This window comes from Calliphora vicina, chromosome 1 (assembly GCF_958450345.1).
Source record: "Calliphora vicina chromosome 1, idCalVici1.1, whole genome shotgun sequence".
Lineage (NCBI taxonomy): Eukaryota > Metazoa > Arthropoda > Insecta > Diptera > Calliphoridae > Calliphora > Calliphora vicina.
This window is the reverse complement of record NC_088780.1, coordinates 138,487,364-138,508,916: the sequence shown is the minus strand read 5'-3', so window position 1 is coordinate 138,508,916 and position 21,553 is coordinate 138,487,364. Positions and strand designations below refer to the sequence as shown.

At 28.8% G+C, this 21,553-nt stretch overlaps 1 protein-coding gene across 1 annotated transcript in view; it reads left to right on the top strand.

The window, feature by feature from the left end:
- LOC135953135 (cytotoxic granule associated RNA binding protein TIA1-like) overlaps window positions 1–21,553 on the top strand; it is a 75,637-nt gene that overhangs the window by 4,702 nt on the left and 49,382 nt on the right. Inside the window, exons 4-5 of the mRNA XM_065502838.1 lie at window positions 14,391–14,466; window positions 14,646–14,742. Of these exons, the coding sequence (XP_065358910.1) occupies window positions 14,391–14,466; window positions 14,646–14,742 (173 nt within the window). The remainder of the gene's footprint in view (window positions 1–14,390; window positions 14,467–14,645; window positions 14,743–21,553) is intronic.

Here is a 21,553-nt window from a genome sequence, read left to right as displayed (position 1 = left end):
CAAAATAAAATACTAAAGAAACGAAATCTTTAAAATTATCAAATGTAAACCTTTTCATAATATATACCTCCCTCCCTCCCCGCCAACACGCCTTACTCTCATGTTTCTTTACATTCAATTACACAAAATAACAACCCTCCGAAATTTAGATTTTACATGTATTTATTCAGCAGCACATTTAGACAAAGAACAAAAAAATAAAAAAGATACAACTACTAGCAAAATGAAACGAAACGAAGCGACATTACACATCCTACTCATGCTGATGAAAGTAAATAAAGCGTGAATAGAGACGCCAGCAACCAGACAATCCGTTGCCAACATTATCATAATCAACACCTTCGTTAACACCATCTAGCCATACATACATCCAATCATCCATTCGTTGAGGCAGTCAGTCAGTCAGCTAACCTTCCAAACATCACTCTATCCAAGCTAAAGGAAATATTTAGAAAATTTTTAGATGTTAGATGTATGTATGAAGATGTAGTAGAATAATTATGTAAACAGTGAAAATGTGATGAAAACACAACAACATGGAATACATATACATTTATACAATCATAAGAATTCATTTAATATTTTTTTTTCTTCCATTGATTAGGAATATCTATTCACATGTAAAATGGTGAACATTATTTTTTCTAATATTCTACGAGGGAAATTTGGTCATTTCTGGAAAAAATTATCATGTATAGTTAGTGCGTGAGACATTTTCTGGTCGTGTACTCTCTCGTTTTTGTGATCAGAGTTGTCCACCTAGATCGTTTGATTTAACACCATTGTGCTACATTTATGCAAAATCGTAATGGAAAATTTCGAAAAAATTTAGATCATGTATCAGCAAATTCGTGGATGACATTTGACCGACGCACAGTGGCGCCCGTAGAACAAGTGAGGTTGCAAAAATCAAAATTTCATGTGCCCCTAAAAAATATTGAATGAACCTATTTTACAGTAAATCTTGTTACAATCAGATTTTTGGTTCAGAAGATATATCAATTCAAAGTTGACTGATTTTCTGTTTTAAAAAAAAAAACAGATAATTTTTAGGTAATTTGGTCCGTTTTCAGATACAATATATCGAAAACTTTGTAACTGTCATTATTTTTGATTCTTTTGATAGATATATTTATTAAGAAAAGAATAAACAAAAATTGTACTGTTTTCTTTGTATTTGTCCAGGTAAATCGATATTTACCAACTATCAATTTTTTCAATATTTCTCAACTTTGAAGGAAAATAACAAAAAAAGTCGGTCAAGCCCAACCATATAATACACTAACTACACTAAGTAAAAGAGCAAAAACATTTTTTTTAAATTTCAATAATTTATATTTTTGAGTGATTTTCGGAAGTGGGCCTTATATGGGAGCTATGACCAATTATGGACCGATCACCATGAAATTAGGTCGTGTGATTTATGTCTATATTAAAGTTAACCATGTTGAATTTTGTGTGTATACCAACATTTTTAAGCGATTTATGCACGTTAAAGTGATTTTCGGAAGCGGGTCTATATGGGAGCTATGACTAATTATGGACCGATCAGAACAAAATTTGGTAACATGAATTTTGTATTTATAAAACTTATTTGGAGCGGAATTTGTGGAGATACATTTATAAATTAAACATTTATGACCGATAAAATCCAATTTCGGAAGGACATTTGTATGGGGGCTAGGTGAAATAATGAACCGATTACAGCCAGTTTCAATAGGCTTCGTCCTTGGGCCGAAAAAATAAAATGTACCAAATTTGATCGAAATATCTTCAAAATTGCAACCTGTACTCTGCGCACAAGGTTTACATGGACAGCCAGCCGACCAGCCAGCCAGACGGATATCGTTTAATCGACTCAGATCGACTCTAAGTCGATCGGTATACTTTAAGGTGGGTGTTAGGCCAATATTTTTGGGCGTTACAAACATCTGCACAAACGCATTATACCCTCCCCACTATGGTGGTGTAGGGTATAACTATCAATTTCTATACTTTCCATATTTTCAAAATAAGTTCTTTGATTATTCCTTTACCTAATGCAAAAACTTCTTTCCCCATTTTTTGCTAGAGATAAAATTTTGAAAAATGACATATGATCGTGAAAAACAAAAAATTTTTCAAAATTTTTTTTTTAATCATTTCTGGAATTATTTTAAAAATAAAAGCCTTTAAAAAGAAACATAAAAAATTCTAAAAATATTTTATTTTTCCACAAATTTCTACTTTGCTAACCCATAAGTATGCACCTGAAAGGCGTAGAATCTTTTTCGAACACTCATTTCATAGGCTGATCAATTATCTATCATATGCCTTTAAAAATTTTGGATTATCTCATTTGGTTCAAAAGTTATGATTTTTGCAACGAAGAAACTCAAATGGCGCCACTGTGCGACGCACTGTTCCTGAATAATCCTTTCATATTAAAATGAATAGTTATTTTGTAAATGCCAGATGCTTTAACAGTTTGATTAGTGATAATAAGTTCAGCTGTTCTGATATAAATTATGTCGTTTTTAGAAAAATAAAAATGTTAATAAAAAATTAAAAAAACGCATATTACGGAAAATTCTAAGAAAGTTTCCTCAATAAACCATAGGTCTAAAATCAAAACCTATCTTGCGCATTTTGTCTTTTATCCAATAAAAAACTTAAAAAAAATAAATACTAAAATATTGGATAAAAGACGAAATGCGCAAGATAGGATTTGATTTTAGACCTACGGTTTCATGGAGAAACTTTCTTAGAATTTTCCGTAGAATGAGTTTCTGCTATACGAAAAATCCAACCCAACCTAATGAACACCCCAATATATGAACACTTTTTACTTCCATTGACTGCTCTAAAATATGAACTTAGTGAAAAAGCTTTAAAATATGAACAACTTATTTTAGTTTTTTAACGGTAGGGTTCCTACGCGGGAAAAATTTCCCGTGAATTCCCGGGAATATTTTTTAAGAAATTTTCGGAAAATTTTTATCGGGATTTTTCAGTAATTTCTTTATACGTTTTCTGCTTAAATTTACAATATTCTGATTTTTTTATGATGGCCAAATTTATTGCTTATCGAATGATTACATATATCAATCTTTTTTTTCGGCCCTAGCAACAGATAGTCTGTTGGCAAAGAAGCATTACGGTTGAAATAAATGAATTTTTGTCACTCAAATAAAATGTTTTAGCTACAGCAGATCAAAATGGTCATTAAGAATGACTCAAATTGAAATTGTATGTTCTTAAAGGAATAATTAGTGCTCCTAACATTACACCTTCTTGGGATATTCATATTTAGAGAAAATAATAATAATAATAATAGTGGTTTAAATTTGTGAATAAACAAGCTGATTTGATAAACAAGCAGATTTAACATATTCGGATTTCTTAAGTTTTTTACTAAAATAATATAATTTATTGATTTTACGCCGATTAAAACTACGTGTTGGAAAAGACTGGTTAAATGCCACTATTATAGTATATAACTTTAAAAATGTTGAACCAATATTGTACAACCAAATAAAGTTACTTTATACTTCTTCTAAAACACTGGTGAAATTCTAATGCCCGTAATTTCAACAAATAGATATCTATCAGAGCTTAGTTACTTATGGGGTAAAAATATTTGGTAATTTTTTTTTTTTTTACCTGTAGATATTGATTTGAAATTAATGTCAAGTTGTCTTTTAGGCAAATTTACCGGTTGGGTATTTTACACCGTAGATATCCATTTGTTGAAATTACTGGCATAAGACTACTTACTCGAAGAAATTTTGTTTATGGTTTTTGGTGTAATTTAGTATTAAAAAATACCCGGGAATGAAGATCTTTTTTAATTTCCTCCCGGGAAATGAAAAAGTCCGGGATATTAGGAACCCTAATCTACACAGAGTTGGAATCTAAATCAACAGGGTAGTGGCTAAATTCTAATTCAACAGCATAATAAATTGGGGAATTCCCTAGCTGCAGTTGGGAATTAGATGCCATTCGCAAATATGAACAATCTAGCAAAAGTGAACTGCTCTGGTTTTAATTAGTTCATATTATACATACATTTTTAGTTCTTTATTGCTTATTGAAATAATAATCTACAGGAACTGCTACGACATTTTGGAGTAACTTTTTGAGATTTTATGACGAGAATGACTTAGTCAATAACTCAGTAACTGAAGACTAAGTTTGCATATCACCAAAGCTACCTTCATAGTAAAAGATTTGTTGAACTGACACACATACAAATGGTAAATCTGCTAATCAGCTGATTAAGGAAAGCTTCTTATCTATAAAGTAAAAACAAATAAAAAAGCTTAGCCCTAGCGACTTTATTTATCTACATATATTTACTTATTCAGCTTTGAAGTTGGTACCTCTCATGAGTCTTCAAATTGCTAAACAGCTAAAAAAATATCTACTTTAAATTTGAAGATCTATTGAGTTTTAAACAGTATTTAAGGATTCTGTTTTTCTATCATAGAATTTTCCTTTGCCTGATTTCCATTTATTTTATTTGTATAAAGTTTTTCTATCATTTGTATTCCATGTACTTAAGTATTTTTAGAAAATTGTAATTTAACTTTTTTGCATTCAGTTTCCCCCTCTCAATTTGGTGTTTTTGTTCTTAAGGAAATTTGCAAATAGTATAAAGCAACACAAAAAAGTTTAAGTGATTTTTATTTGAATATAGCGGATTTATTAAACCACCTTTACCATTTATATTCTAAACTGGCTGTTTATCGTGTGTTTTTTTTACTCATTTCTTTCAATTCGTTTGTGAATACAAGTCTATTTTGACTGAGATTGAATACAGAACAAGATGTTTTCTTTCACAATTTTCTTCGCTTTTAATGGGGCAACATAAAAGCAAGAAATGGTATTAAAGAGAAGTGATGGAAGGAAAAGTTAAGTAAAGAAAAAAAAACTTGAAATAAACATTACATGAAGTTGGTAAATGAATTTGTTAAGATTGTGGCGGTATATATTTTGGTTTTTTAGGTTTCAATTCACTTGTTTTCTTTTTGCGGATTTATTTTTCATTTTATTTCGTTTCTTTTTTTTTGTTGAATTTTGTGTAAGATGATTGTTTGTTTGTTTGTCTGTCTTTCTGTCTATTTGTTTATGTTTGCCATATTAAGGCGCAGGTGAAAGTATACACAAAGAGGGGTTATTTAAAATTGATTAATTTTTTATTTTATTTTTTTTTTCACTTGTACTTCTTTATTTTGTTGATTAATCTTATTTACGATTGCTTTATTTAGATAAAAGTTGTCTTTTGTATCACTAAATTGAATTAAAACGAAAAGGCTTGAGCCTTTGTCTGTTCAATGTTTAATTTAGTTCAATATAGTTTTGGCATGTAATAATTACTTTAAAGTTACAAATAATTCTAAGTATTTCAGGAATTATTTAAATAGAAATGAAATTCCTAATCTATGTACATATATTTTACAAAAGTAATTACATTTTCAGGTTTAGAAGTTTAATTAATAAACAGAAATTTGTAGTTATTTAATTTGTTGGTTTATATTTCTGGTAAAGCTTAAATGCTTAAATAAGATATAGAAAATTAAAAAAAATATCACAAAAGTAAAATTATACTACATAGTTTATAGAAAATATTACTTTATTTTCATAATTTTGGAAAATAAATGTAATTTTCACAAGAATTTTAAACTCCTTATTTTTTCTAACTATTTCTTGTGTAAGACAATAAAATGTATAAAACGTTTGAAAATATTAAAATACAGGTATGTGATGGGAATCGATTTTGAAAACGAATCTTTATGAACCCGAAACAGTTTCTGATAAATTTATGTTTTTTTCGTTTTATGTGTTCCTAAATAAAATTTTAAAATTTTATATTTTTTTCATAAATTTGGAAAAGTTAAATTACAATGTTCTAAAAATACATAAAACTTAATATATCTTCAAATTTAAAGTTGAATTTTTTTAGCTATTTAGCAATTTGAAGACGCATGACAGGTACTAACTTCAAAGCTGAATAAGTAAATATATGTAGATAAATAAAGTCGCGAGGGCTAAGCTCTTTTTATTTGCCTTTACTTTACAGATAAAAGGCTTTCCTTAATCAGCTGATTAGCATATTTACCATTTGTAAGTGTGCTTTTGTGATATGTAAACTGAGTCTTCAGATACTGAGTTATTGAGTAAGTCACAAAATCTCAAAAAGTTACTCCAAAATGTCGTAGGAGTGCCTGGAGATTATTATTTAAAACAAATTATGACAATTTTTTTTATTTAAATACTTAATATTGGTTATCTTTGCTGTATTCTGGAAGGAAATAATAAATCACTAGTTAAAAAATCATATCTGAAATCTAATGAAATTAATCACACTCTTTTAAAATCGATGGATTACCATCACATACTTGATATTTTTTAACAATTAATGCTACAACTATCTTTGATAAACATGGGATTCAGTTAGAGACAAATCTGACATAATTTTCTTCCATTTTATTAAAGTTATGTGTGATATGAGAAATCATAACTGTTATGCAAAATCATATATAAAATTGCGGAAATGTTGAGAAACAGAGTTAGTCTTGTTATCAATTTCACAGTTTAGGTTGAGAAATCAATTGTGTTGGATTATGTGAGGAGCCGCAGAATAAAAGGTTCTTTTTCGCATTTTTTGACAAATTGTTTTTTTTGGTATTTTTTAATATTTGGGTTGAAATCTTCTAGAAACAATCAAGTTTGCAAAATTTTTTTTTAATTTTTTTCTTAAGAAAATGGGTTCTATAAAAAAAGTACTTTTTAATTTTGTTTTTAACAAAACGTACTTTTTTTACTTTATTTTTTAAAAAAATTTTCTTTTTCCGATATAAAAATGGTTTTATTTCAAATATCCTTAACATTTATTTTGGTAACTTATGGCAGTTATATGTATCTATTGATAAGTAAGCAACTTGTTACCATTTTCACGTTCATGCTGTATTTTAAAGGACCGAAATAAATAAAGCTCAATTTCCCAAAAATTTAAAATGAGCAACAAAGTACCCTTTGTTGTGCGGCTACTCATGACTTTAATAGACCCCATTTTTTAAATGGGATGATTTATCTTTTCGTAAATGTAGTGGACGTTTTCTCTATTATATTTTTAAATCTAAAATTGTAATGAATTCGTCTGACTTTCCCTGATGTTAGTAGCTTATTCTCGATGCATACTAAGGAGTGAGATCGAAAAATTCTTAACATACATATATGTTTATAAAAAAGAAACCACTAAACTTACAGCTTTAATTTTTTTTTTATTTGATTGAAATTATTATTACAATTTACAAAAAAAATTATTTTTATAGTTTTAATCACTAGTGATGAAATTTTGAACCTTTTTCGGAAACCCTTCCATTAACGTTTTTATAGTGCTTTCTGTCACTTTGCTCGAACATGTAGTCCATCTCCGTTTAAAATCTACCACACTTTTGGACACCTTTTTTGTACTCTTCAATTCTCTTTTAACAAGAGCCCAATATCTCTCCACTGGCCTTAGCTCCGGGCAGTTTGGAGGATTTGCCTCTCTTGGTACAAATACCACATTATTGTTCTTGTACCACTCAAGGGCTTGTTAGCCATAGTGACAGGATGCCAAGTCAGGCCAAAAATAAGTGGACACATTATGAAGTCTTATGAATGGAAGCAGCCTTTTTTGTAAACATTCCTTGATGTAAATTTCGGTATTTATAGAGCCCGTTGTAACAAATGAGTGGCTTCTTTTGCCGCAACTGCATATTGCTTGCCATACCAAGAACTTTCTGGGAAATTTTGTCTGCTTTTGGGTCCTAAACTTTTCTTCAACATTCCCTCGAGCATCAGCAACATAAAATTTTTGACCTGGAAGTTGCGAAAAATCTGCCAGAACATACGTTTCGTCATCCATTATGCAGCAAGAATATTTTTTTATAAAACTTGACTTCAATTTCCGTGCTCTGTTTTTGGCCTCTAAATTTTTAGTAGCGTTCCTGTCAGGAACTTTTTGAGCCTTGTATGTTTTTAAACCTGCATTAGCTTTAACTTTTCGTACCAAATAGTCCGAGCACTGAGCTAACCGGGCTGCTTTCCTACCGGATGTGTTGGGAGCTCTTTTGAAAATGCGTTCTATTTTTTTGGCTTTAGAAACATCATGTGGACCATTCCTTCTACCTGAACCAGGTTTTCTATCAACTGACAAGTTCTCCCGGTACTGTTTAATAACATTGGAAACAGTTTGACGGCAGACCTTTGTATGCTTGGCCAACTTTTTGTAAGACCAAGTTGGGTTTTGTTGAAAATATTTAATAATTTCAGTACGCACTTTTTTCTGGTCACTCATTTTAATCAGATTAACAAAAAAATTAATATAATTGACATTACACATAATAACTGACATGTTTTTCAAAGGTAACTTGATCAAAAAAAAATTCAAATAATACTTGGGTTAAAAAATGTAATGAAAAACGTGTGTTAAGAATTTTTCGATCTCACGCCTTACTTTCGCTGAGTTTATGTTTCTCTGGAAAACTCTGCAACCGCTCTTCTGTTATTTTATTCATATCATTAAAAACAAACCAACAAAGTTTATATTGATTGATACACTAATTAACATTTCACCCATTTATAGCCCAGTCCCGAAAATCTCTTTAGCACTGGTCGAACAGAACATTTCATAGCAAACCCACTAAAGTATATACAGCTGCGAAAAAAAATATCACCATCCCCAAAAAAACACCCTTCATGTTTAATAGTTTTTGTAGTATATTTTGGATTGTATTCGAGTTTTGACGAATACGACGTCTGACTTATAAGCGAGAACCTTTTCCACCAAATATGACAAATTTACTCTCATCTGTCCATAAAATATTCTTCCACTTTTGGACTGGCCAATTTTGATGTTCCTTTGGGAACTTCATGCGCTTGGCAATATGTCTAGCAATTAAAAGATGGGCCATTCTAAGACTGCACGCTTTTAAATTATGTTCCCTGAGACATGTGCGAACTGTTTGTAATGTCGCAGTTATATTTTTTTTCTCCATTACCCCTTTTGGCTTCCACAAAGCATCTCCATCTTATACGATTTGTTTGCAGTTGTTTTTCGCATATTTCCCATGTAAGATTGCTTTTTATTGGAGTATCGTGCGTCTTCATGTACGATGTTGCCATTACTGTTGTTATTTTGTTATCAGTTTCGTTAAACGGTTGTTGTTCCTGCTAAGTAGGTGATTGGTCTGCTGTAGCGGGTCCAAGGATACATGTAGGATGTTGCCATAAGATCCAGCCTATTGTTATTTTTGCCTTGTGTCAGTTTCGTTAATCGGTTGTTGTTCCAACTAAGTAGATGATTGGACTGCTGTAGCTGGTCTAGGATAATGGTGCTGCCATTTTGCGTTGCCTAGAAACAACGCCCTCTGTGTATTTCGATGCTTCTATTAAAGCAATTTTGCGAAACAAATCTGTCTCTACAAAAAATGTGTAAGTGGTACTATTTTATTTATCGGAATTTTTTAATAATTTTTACTTTAAATTGCTAAAAAAAATTACAGCAACAACTCCAAGAGAAGTACTCCATTTTTAATATAGGGGACATGCTAAGCTACATATGTTTTAAATATCAACATTTGAAAAAATACCAACACTAATTATGTGTTTTTGGAAAAATAAAAAAAGTGTCCCAGTGGGTGCTATTATTTTTTTCCCAACTTTATACTCAGGGTTCTAAGATGATCTAGCTATGTCCGTCCGCCTGTCTGTCTGTTGAAAACACAATAGGCCCCAAACGATAGAAGCTAACTGGCTGAAATTTTTGTTTGATATTGAAAATAAGCAATATCGGCCCCATAAAAATGACAGGTGGTAATCCTGACAAAACTTTACACAGAAATTATATTTAGTCCCCATACAAGTTTCCCTTATGGGGACAATTATAAGTATGTATGTATTTTTACCGTCTTTTTACGTTTTAAAATTATTCCGTTCGACAGGGGATAAACTCTAATAAATTTTTAATAAATAAATATTGGAGTCATTGTGAAATCAATAATTTGTATTTAATCAGAATCCACACTATGTAATTTTGGAATAAGATCAAAATCTGCCAGCGGGAAAAATATGCAGTAAGGGGGGCTTTCAAAGGCATTATTTTGCAGATACAAGGACACACAGCCGCATTGCAAAATCGTTTCAATTTTACACAGCGTATCATTGGGAGCCCAGGGCTTGCATACTCGCTTCTGTTACTGCGCTGATAGAAGGCATATTAGAAGGACTTTCGTTAAAGATCTGCAAGGAGACCTTCCGTGTAATGCCTAACAGCATGTATATATAGGAGCCTAATTGAAAGTCTGCTGAAGTAAGCCATTAAAGAGTGTTATTAGAAAAAACATTCTTAGTGAATTCTGCATAAAACCTAAAGAATATACATATATGTATAAAAAACAACGTTAAAATTTGTTGAAGATTTTGTTCCTTTTTGTAGTTTCATGTAGCGGTTTATAATAAAGAGAGCAAAATGCATTTTATTATAGAGAGACAATATATAGGAATAATTGCAAAGCCCTTCTAGAACGTCTTCTTAGAGAAGGCAGAGTAGAATGAGTATCTTTTAGAAGGCCTACAAAGCCCAGTCCTAGAAAATTTTCCCGCTGGGATGTTTGTACTACTGCGTTTCTCTTAAACATTTATCAACATAAGTCACACATACCGGATGCTCTCAATGATTTAGAGCAAAAGAGATAACTAATATCCTAAAAAAATAAGTGGACCCCTTTTTTTCGATCTCAGTGCTTAAAAACTACTTTCAAGCTAATGAAATTTGCAGGAAAAGGAAGCACAAGCCATAGATTAAAATATAGATGAAATCACAAATAATAGAACATAAAAATCTCAACATTAATTGATAATAGCAAAGTAAAATTATTGAGTGCTATTTTATTCATAATTTCAATTATTTCATATCAAAGCAGCCAAAAATACAATTCAAAAGCACTGAAATTCGTTTACTAAACAATAAAAGAAAAAGTGTCCCTTAATTAAATTCAAATATTAACAACATGCATAAGTAGCCTCACAATAAAAAACTCATTACGAAAATATTCTCTTTGAAGTTTTACACACAAATAATACCTTTAAATTAAAATTAAACTTCTGCATAGCGGAAGTAAGTGAAAGAAAAAACTAAATTAATTTTGCTGTTATTTACCAAAATTACAGGAAATGACAAAATCTTTTGTCAGACGAAAACAGGATTCTTCTTTCAACCTTTGTTGATTTCATAAGTAAATATTTACATACACACACAGCACATTTATACCTCCCTTTTAAAGACGTTCTTATTTTTAAGCTTTTTTTATAACAAATTAAATTCTTTGGAAACATTTTCCAACAGTTAAGGTTTGTTAAATACTTTGCGCGTGTGAATATTTTATAACAAGACAATACAAAATCAGCTAAAAAAAAAAATCCGCGACCATTTGGTTGCCTTACTTTTTATTCAGGCCAGGCCATTGTCTGGCTGAAAATAACAACAAAATGTGAGCAAATATAAAGGAAACGCAAGGATTTTTTTTCAATGACAACAAAAAAATATGTAAAAATTCTTGTTGAATTTAAGGCATCATACTTGCGGTTAATGTATTCATTCCTTTACAAACAATCAACTTTCAACCACCCACTCGTACACCCACAATTTGCCACAGACATTTAAAGGATATGTTCTTGATGAAGATGAAGGTGTGTGTGTGTCAGTTGCATAAAAAAGAGGGTGTAAATTGAAAGACTGAATTGAGGAAGAAAACAAAATACCCGAAATGAAATGTTTTTAACAGAAGTTGTAACAGTAGGAATAGCTTCGAATAATAATAAAAGTAAAATAAAAAAAAAATTATGTTGTTAAACAAGGTCAGATTTTCTAATTTTAAAATTTATTTACTTTATATTTATTTTTTCTATTACACACACTAACAAGTCATTTATATTTTCTTTGGTATGTTTCTTTCTATGAATGAATATAATTTTGTTTGTATGAACAGTGTCGGATAAAAGTGGTATTATAGGTTTTTTTGAAACCCATAATAGTATATGAGTATTTCCAGTATGCCGAACGCGACAAAATAAATAATTTTTTTTTCTTATTTACAATTTTTGATAGCATATTTGTAGCACTACGTTCTGTGCAAATGATAAACTTTGACAATCAGTTATTTGCAATATATTAGCAGTAAATATGGTTTCCAGAACGAAAATAATATAACTCGTTTTCGGCAGCAAAAATCAGTGAATTGGAACATAATTTATTAGAGAATTTTTTTGAAATTAACATGGATAATGTAGCAATAAACTGAAAGTTGTCTTGTTGAAATGTATTAATTGGTTTTTGTTAATATGATTTGTCACGCGACATTTGTAACGCGTTATATTTTCCCATCAGGTTTGTACTTCCGAGTAGGCAAGTAAAAACAACTCAAAAAACTTCGTTTTTATTATTTTATTTTATATATAAGTACATATATTTTGGAATAGTGCAATAATAATAGTAATCACAATACATATATATAAACAAAGTGAGTACTTTAAATTAAAAATTATAATCATTATTTTTCAAAGACGGCTTATTTGAGCTGTCTTTAGGGCCCAGTTATTAAAATTACAGCGCCAAGTGATAGTTTTATTGTATATGGAAAACAAATATCAATTATCTTAAAAAAGATGCACTTACGTTCCCAAATCAAAATGAAATGTTTAGAGTGATAATTAGGTAGTAATAATAGCTAATAGAACTTTATTAAAACGATCTCGGAGTACTGATAACTAACGATGATTTGGGTACCATAACGCGACATTGGAACCTTTCTGTGGAAATGCACATATCTGAAGCAGAAACTAAAAAACTCTTAACACTTTGCTTGTCAGTGTAGATATTTCTATTATACTGTAGTAGTGTTATGTTAATAATATTTTGTTTCTGAGTTTTTTTTTAAATTTTTTTAAAATTTCTTTTGACAGCATCAGTAGCAGCAGCCCAAAAGTAACTTAGTACATGAATTTTAAATTAGAACAGGTGGCATAAAGTCTTTATTTCTTTAGTTTTTTTTTTTTGAGAATTTCTTTTCTTTTTTCTGGGAGGGTAAAAAATGTTATTCCTCCTATTGTTAGTTTTGTTTCATTGTTAAAATGGGCGTATTTCCATAAAGTTTAAATATTTTACTGTTGATTTCCCTTAAAACAAAGTGAAACAAAATTTGTGTTACCAGCGTAGGAAAAAAAAACAATTTCAAGCAAAAATTTGCATAAATTCTTAAAAATTTTTACTTTAGAAATATTTACATTTGTTTTTATGAACGTATGCAGTAGTGGTGTTGGAAAAAAAATGAAAAATTCTGAAGGTATAATAAAGATATTTTGTTTAAGACTTATAATCTACAGCTTAATTTAAATAAATTATGGTATGTTTGTAACGCAGCAAAATCTACAATAATAGACTCAGGGAAAAATGTTTAGGCGAAAAGAAATCATAAAGTTTTTTTATTAAGCCTAAAAAATATGACTGAGTAAAATACTATAAAAATAAACATTTCAATGAAGGCTCTAGAGGGACATAATATAAAACCTATGCCAGATTTCGTATTAATTAAGGAGATAGAAAAATCTCAAAAAGTTGCGCGCAGAGAAAAAATTATTGTTTCACATGTTAAATGTAACCATTTAAAAATTTTTACAGGTTCTTTAACAATATTAAGGTCACTGTGATTATTTATATGATTCCGATAACCATAATATGTTGAAGTTATGATTGACATGATTGCAGTAAATAAATATATGTTTGTGACAACTATTTATATGATGAAGGATTTACCTTATAGTGTTGTTCTCGGATAATAATTAAACATATATTTATTTACTACAATCATATATTAGGAAAAAGGTACTTTTTTGAAAATATAAAAATTTTGCGAAATTAATTTTTTCTAGAAATATTATAAAAATACCAAAAAATCAATTTGTAAAACAATTCGAAAAAGTACCTTTTAATCTGCGGCTCCTCATATATGAGATAATCACGTGGGTGGTAAATTTTTTTATATTATGGTTACCACTATCATATAAATATTTACAGAGACCATAATATTGCTAAAATTATATTATATTTTTTAACTGGGAGGGGATTTTAATTAACTAAAAAATTCTCAATTGTTTTATATTTAAACTTGTTGACAATTTACTTTCTTCAAAATTTCGAGTGCATTAATATTACTTAGTCAATATCCTTTATAATTTTTTTTATCCTAATTTTTAATTAAACTTTCTTTAAGTAAATCTTATGGCTACATTTATTTAAAGACCTCTCAAAATAAAACTTAACAAAAATAATTCATAAAATATTTTTTACTCTTTTCTCTTTTTAGCGATTGTCGTGTTGTACGCGATCCACAAACATTAAAATCAAAGGGTTATGGTTTTGTATCCTTTGTCAAAAAATCGGTAAGTTAAAAGAAAAATTAAATAGAAAGCCTTATTTGGCATGCTAAATTAAATATTAAATAACAAAAAAAAAAGCGAAAAACTAAAGAAAGTAGCAACCTTTTTAGTGCTATTATTAAAGACATTTTCATTTCAATTTTGTTCTTTTCTAATTTTCTTTTTAACTTTTTTCTTTGTAGGAAGCTGAAAGTGCCATAACGGCCATGAACGGACAATGGCTGGGCTCACGTTCAATTAGAACAAATTGGGCTACCAGAAAACCGCCGGCGAGTAAAGGTAAAATTACAAAAAAAAATTAAATAAATAATGGCTCATAAAGAAATACAAAGCAAATATTTACAAAAGAATACAAAATGAACAAAATTCATAAATGATTTATTATAAACTCCTCCTTTAGTACTTTATTAATATGTAATTATCTTTTGTAATACAAATAATTTTGCAAAAAAAATATAAATATTATCATATTTAAACCATATTTTATATTTTTACGAGAAAATTTGCATTATCAATAACACATTTTTATATATGTAAAAGTATGTTTGTGTTTCTATTTGTATATATACATTAGGGCTATAACCAAATTTTGTCCCCTAGCACCATTGGATTGCAAATGTTGTGTTATTTACGATAACATTTTTTTCAGGTCATTTTGGAATAAGAACCTCACCTACAAAAACGTTATTTTAAAGACAAAATTTTCTCAAATTTTTATTACTTTTTTAATTTTTTATTTTAAATATATGTAGATTCGAGTCAGGTTGATATATTGATTAAAAAAAAATGTTTGGGATTTTTGGATAAAAAAAATATAAAAAAAATTATATCCAAACTTTACCGCGTTTTGTGGATAAACCTTTTTGGAAAACCGCGAAAAACTAATACCTTTTTTTTAAATAACTTTCAATGGTCTATTCGTCTATGCTAGGGTCATTTTGATATTTGCAAAAAATGTAAAAAAGTTATATCCCTAATATACATTTATATGTAGCTGTATTTGTAAACACAGGAAAATAATGTTAATGTTTTTGGATATTATAAATACAGAAGAGGCGAACAGAATCGAGACACAATAAAAAGCAATTGAACATTTCTAAAGACCTTTCATATAAACAGGTTTGACAAAAATAGAGAAAACGAGAATAATGGCTCATTTATTTTTTGCTAAAGGAACTAAACAAATATGGTATTTATAAAATCTGGCTTCATTAGGATTTGTAATGTAATTAGCATTATAAGTATGCCAAATTTAATGGTGGAAGATCGGAATAGAAGCAAACATTCATAAAATTTCTTAGGAAATTATATATTGTTTATTTTTTTAAATCCCGACTTGAAATTGTACGATTCCATAATTGTAGAAATTATATATATTATAACACTGTGTGTAATTTTTTGAGTCATGGAAATATAACCATATACGGACACCACTACGTGATAAAAGACAAAAAAAAGACCCGTGTCTCCCAGTTTTGCCCAGTCATGAACTTTTTTATATGGGGGCCATATAAAAAATATAAAAAGATTTGGGGCCTCGGTGTCATTTTTGCAAACAGTTCGGAGTTTTACTTTCTGTAGCCCTTGTCAAAAAGAACAAAAATTGTGAATATACAAAATCAAAAAAACTTCATCTTCAAGATCAAAATCGCAAAAAACTTAAAAAAATTGGAAATAAATTTAGAAATAATTTTTTTAAAGCTGACTATAATTGTTCTTTAGTTTATAATAATTTAATAGTTTTTTCTTACTAACTTATATTGACCTACTTAGTATGATTATTAGGAAGTTTATATCGCACACGCAGTTCAAAAGTGACACAACTCAAAATTAATTTGTCGGGTTATGTAAACCCGAGAAAAGAATTTAACGCTTAAACTATGCACAATACACTTGTTTATCTACATACAAAAGATATCAGTGTATTCTGTTGTTGTTAACTGCGGCTAAAAAACACACTAATGCCTTTCATTATGTTTCAATTGGTTTATTTTCGATTTCTGAAAAATTAAAATTTTGAGTTGTGTCACTTTTGAACTGGGTGTGCGATATGTTCTAGAAAGTTTAAAAAATCGAATTTTTTAAAGTTTTTTACACGTGTTGCACTGTGTAGTTTATAGCGGCGGCAATGAATATTGTAGAAATTACAAACGGATATGTTCTAAGAATAGAAAAAAATTGTATGTCAACATGATGAACATCCTGCTGAAAGTATGTTAAAGCTAAATTTACACTTTCAGTTTAATGACACTATAATAAATGATTCATCATTATCTAATAATCATTACTCTACACCATCCCTATAATTGTCTACCTTTACTGTTAGTGTACTATTAAAATAAAACAACTTTTTTGCTCATAAAAAATTATAAGTTTTCATAAATGCTTAAGTGTATGTTTTGTATATTTTATAGTAATTGTATACACAATAGTATGTTATAAATCAAAGTTAACACATATTTGCATGTTTTAACATAATTTTTATTTGTTATTATTTTATTACCTTCTTCTACTAGTTTTCTTTTTGTTTTTTTGTTTATTTTTTATTGTTTAGCAAAGACCCTTAAATAATTCACTAATAAATACAAATATCGTAATATACCACCCACCACTCTAAACGTTAGAACTCATCACAGTCATAATCATCATCAACAGCAACAACAAAGACGATAATGTCGACTTATTTATCACTCATTCGCCTCACTTTCCTTATACACCCATACTCAAATTGTGAATGTGTCTGCCAAATCAAGGTTGTAAATTTTGTCGTTGTTACGACTATAAGTTTCTGGGATTTTCTTTTTTTTTTATTTAAGTTTTTCAACACGAAACTATTATCATAAAAAAGTAAACAAAAGAATCAGAAAAAAAATCATATAAAGCAAATAAAATACTCGTATAGAAAATATTTATGGAAAAGGAATAAATTTTTATAAAAAATATACATTTATATTTGTGTATTAGTACGAGAGTTGTGCGATAAATTTATGTTAATCCTCATCTCATCCTCATAAAAAGAAATTATGTTGTTTAACACCATGTGTTGTTTTCCACACATAAATTATGTCAATAAATTTTACACCAGTAACAACTTTGTTTGTAGTCAGAATCAAGATTTACCATCACAAGCATGTTTATCATTATAAATTTTGTATATTTTTGTCATCAAATTATTTTAGAATCACCACACTTCGACAGAAACATCATCTTTACCGACAACAAATGCCAAAAGAAAAACCCACAAGAGAGTAAGAAACGTAAATTTTTAAATATTTCGCTATAAAGAAAATTTTTTGAATAAACTAATGCAATTGATATACAGAATTAAATACAAATTATTCGATTAATCGAGGAAAAATTTATTTTTTATTCCAATTAAATATGTTTTTTAATTTAGAATATAAAATCATTCGTAATAATTATCGATTAATCGAACTAATTTATTTACAAGTTTGAAGTGAAAAAAAAAAATAAAGAAATCATTTATTGTTTTTTATAACTTATATGTCATTTATTCTCAGTTAGGTTTTGAATATTATAGTGTTTATTTGCTTATAGTGAATTTTGTGCCAAAAAATCGTTAGTTCTTTACTTTGAAAAAGTGCCGCTGAAACACACCGATTGCTCACCAAAGCTTATGGTGAATGTGTTCCATTGGTTTCCAAGTGCCAGTGATAGTTTGTGCTGTTCAGAAGTGGTGATTTTGACACGGAAGGCAAAAATCGCCTAGGCCAGCCAAAAAAGTTTGAAGGCCAAGAATTGGAGGCATTACCCCATGAAGATTATTGTCCCATTCAACAAGAGCCTACAAAGTCATTGGGAGATAATCAATCATCTATTACAAAATGTTTAAGATCAGCAGGATTCATCCAAGAGCAAGGAAATCGGGTACCATAGGAATTGCAGTCGAAAAACCTTGAAAGAAGAGTTTGTATATCTGAAATGCTGATTGTTATAAAGGAAAATGACTTTTGCACCGAATCATGAAAAATCGATCCATTAGGATAACCCAAAGCGTAAGAGGCTGTTTGTGAAGCCCGAATAACCGGCCGAATCAACACCAAAGTCAAATATCCAAATAGCCAGAGGGTCCTATCTATTATAAGCTGCTGAAATCTAACTAGAAAATCACAAGGATCCTGTACTGAATACAACTGATTCCAATATATTAGCAATAAACATTGTATCCCCGAAAAGAAAAAATTATTTCGTTCTCGACTGCCTCTAGAAAAATGCAAAATTTCAGCGAATTGGAAGGAACAGAATTTATTAAAGAATATTTTTATATTAAAATATAATAATGTATCGATTGAGAGTTGTCTTGTTGAAATGTTTTCATTAGATTTTGTCTTACAACATTTAGTAAAATTTGTCACGCGACATAACTTTGCATTATTTTGTAATAACGATTTAGCCAGTAAAATAAACTTACAATTTTATAAAACTTCGTTACTGATAGCAAACAATGATTGAGGTACCGGAACGTGACATTGGAACATTTAAAATATCTGCAGTATAGTTAGTATAGAATGTTTTATAAATGTTCCTGTTTTTCAATACAAATTTCAAATGTTTGAGTGAAAATTTGTAATAATTCGTAATAGTTTTTTGTTATTGAACAGATCAATTAACTACACCATTTCCAATTGTATTTCAGAAGTTTCTAATTGTATTTCAGAAATTTCCAATTGAATTTCAGAAATTTCTAATTATATTTCAGAAAATTCCAGTTCAATTTCAGAAATTTCCATTTATATTTCAGAAATTTCCAATTATATTTCAGAAATTTCTAATTATATTTCAGAATTTTCTAATTATATTTCAGAATATTCCAATTATATTTCAGAACTTTCGAATTGTATTTCAGAATTTTCTATTTGTATTTCAGAAATATCCATTGGTATTTCAGAATTTTTAATTTATATTTAAAATGTTTCTAATTGTATTTCAGAATTTTCCAATTGTATTTCAGAATTTTCTATTTGTATTTCAGAAATATCCATTGGTATTGCTATTAGAATTTTCTGAAATACAAATGGATATTTCTGAAATACAATTGGAAAATTCTGAAATACAGTTGGAAATTTCTGAAATACAATTAGAAATTTCTGAAATATAAATGGAAAATTCTGAAATATAATTAGAAATTTATGAAATATAATTGGAAATTTCTGAAATATAAATGGAAATTTCTGAAATATAAATGGAAATTTCTGAAATTGAATTGGAATTTTCTGAAATATAATTAGAAATTTCTGAAATTCAATTGGAAATTTCTGAAATACAATTAGAAACTTCTGAAATACAATTGGAAATGGTGTAGACATTAATGGATCAGTCGAATAATAATTCCGAAACAATTGGCCAATAGACATGCATGATTTAAATCTTTGTTTTAAGCTTTGTACTAAAAACCCAAAAAGTTTATAGAATTCGGATGCAAACTTTGTTCTCAATCCTCGCACACATTTATGAATTACTAATATTCGTGTTTATATTTCGCTTATTTAGTAGAAACGTTTATTTCAAACGCCAAGTTTGTATGAGTATGTTGCAAGAGCGTAGAGTATGTGAATGTGGCAGTAATAGTTGAGTAGACTTTATAAGGGTTCGTTATTTTTTCATACGGTTTCCTTCTTTAAAGATTTTTGTTCAATATAAAAGAATTTTTGATGGTTAACAATTTTCATGGTTTATGGTAGATTTGTTGATATTGTTGTGTTTTTTTTTATTATTATATTCGTTTCTTCTTTACTTTTTTTTGCATTTGTATTGATGTCATAAAAGACGCCTGTAATAGACACACAAATTTTAGCCTGAATACGTTTTATTTCACTGCTTTTCCATTTCCAGTTTTTTTATGGCACGTTTGCCTCAATTATTGAAGGCTGTATATTTTGGTATAATTTTGTATAAATACAAATACATGTACATAAATATTTTTAGGCTTTTTGTTCGCCGTTTCCTTTATAAATGTTGCTTTCGTTCGCATTGTACATTTCGTTTTTTTATGGTCAAATGTGAGGGAAAGTATTATTTAAATTGGGAAGACTTCTAAGCAACACGTTTTTGTATGAGATTTTGTTTAGGGATTAAATATGTTGGCAATTAAATGGTATTTTATGGTGTATAAATTTCGTTTTTTTGTATGTATAAATTTATGAAATCTTTAAATAATTTTCTTTTATTGCCATATTTTGTAAGGGGGAAGTAGTATAGTATTTTCATGCTTTGCAAATGGTATGTTTCAGTTAATATCTATCTGTCACGGTTATTATTAGTGTTTAGTTAAATGACAGAATTATTTGCTATTTCACTTAAAGTTACATAAAAGCAAGGGAAGGGAAAAATTCAAGGCGTTTAAGACTGTTAAGTATCATAATTTATAATTTGACATTTTAAGACAGTTGGTTTAGTGAAAGTTTTTATGAAAATTTATGTTTTTGCATATAATAAAATAAGACCATGTTGTTCTAAATCAGTTAGTTTACTTCTAAATCAGTTACGGGTTTTTAAAGATTTTCTAAAAGACTAAAAAGAAGTTTGAATTTCTTATCAGGATTGTCGCAAACAGCTTGATAAATACTTTAGTTTTTGTTGCATGAGATGTTCTTAATAAAACCTGAAATAAATATAAAATTTTGTCCAATATGAACAAAAAATATCTGAAGTTGGGCAAAATTCATATACAAGCATTAGCATCTGTGGCGAAAAATTTACAATTTACTAAAGTGTCTTAAGAAGATATTGCAGCAAATCTTATTAATTTACTTGAATTTACTGTGTTCATGATAAGATACATCTACGTTTAAAACTACATTCGCCATATAGTCATACTGTATTTTAAGTATTTCATCTCGTGATCCTTTTTTGCTTTAATGGACTTTAAATCTTCAAATGAATTGAAATTTTAATTTCTTCTATTTTTTAATTTACACTTTCCTTAGTATTGTGGCATGTCTGTCAAATAGAAGAGGATTATCTTGACATCTCTAGAGAAAAATTTGTTTTAATTTATCAAAATTAAAAACTATCAAAAAAAGTCCTTAGAATCGTTAATCCTTTAATATCTTTTCCATTTGTCTAAAAA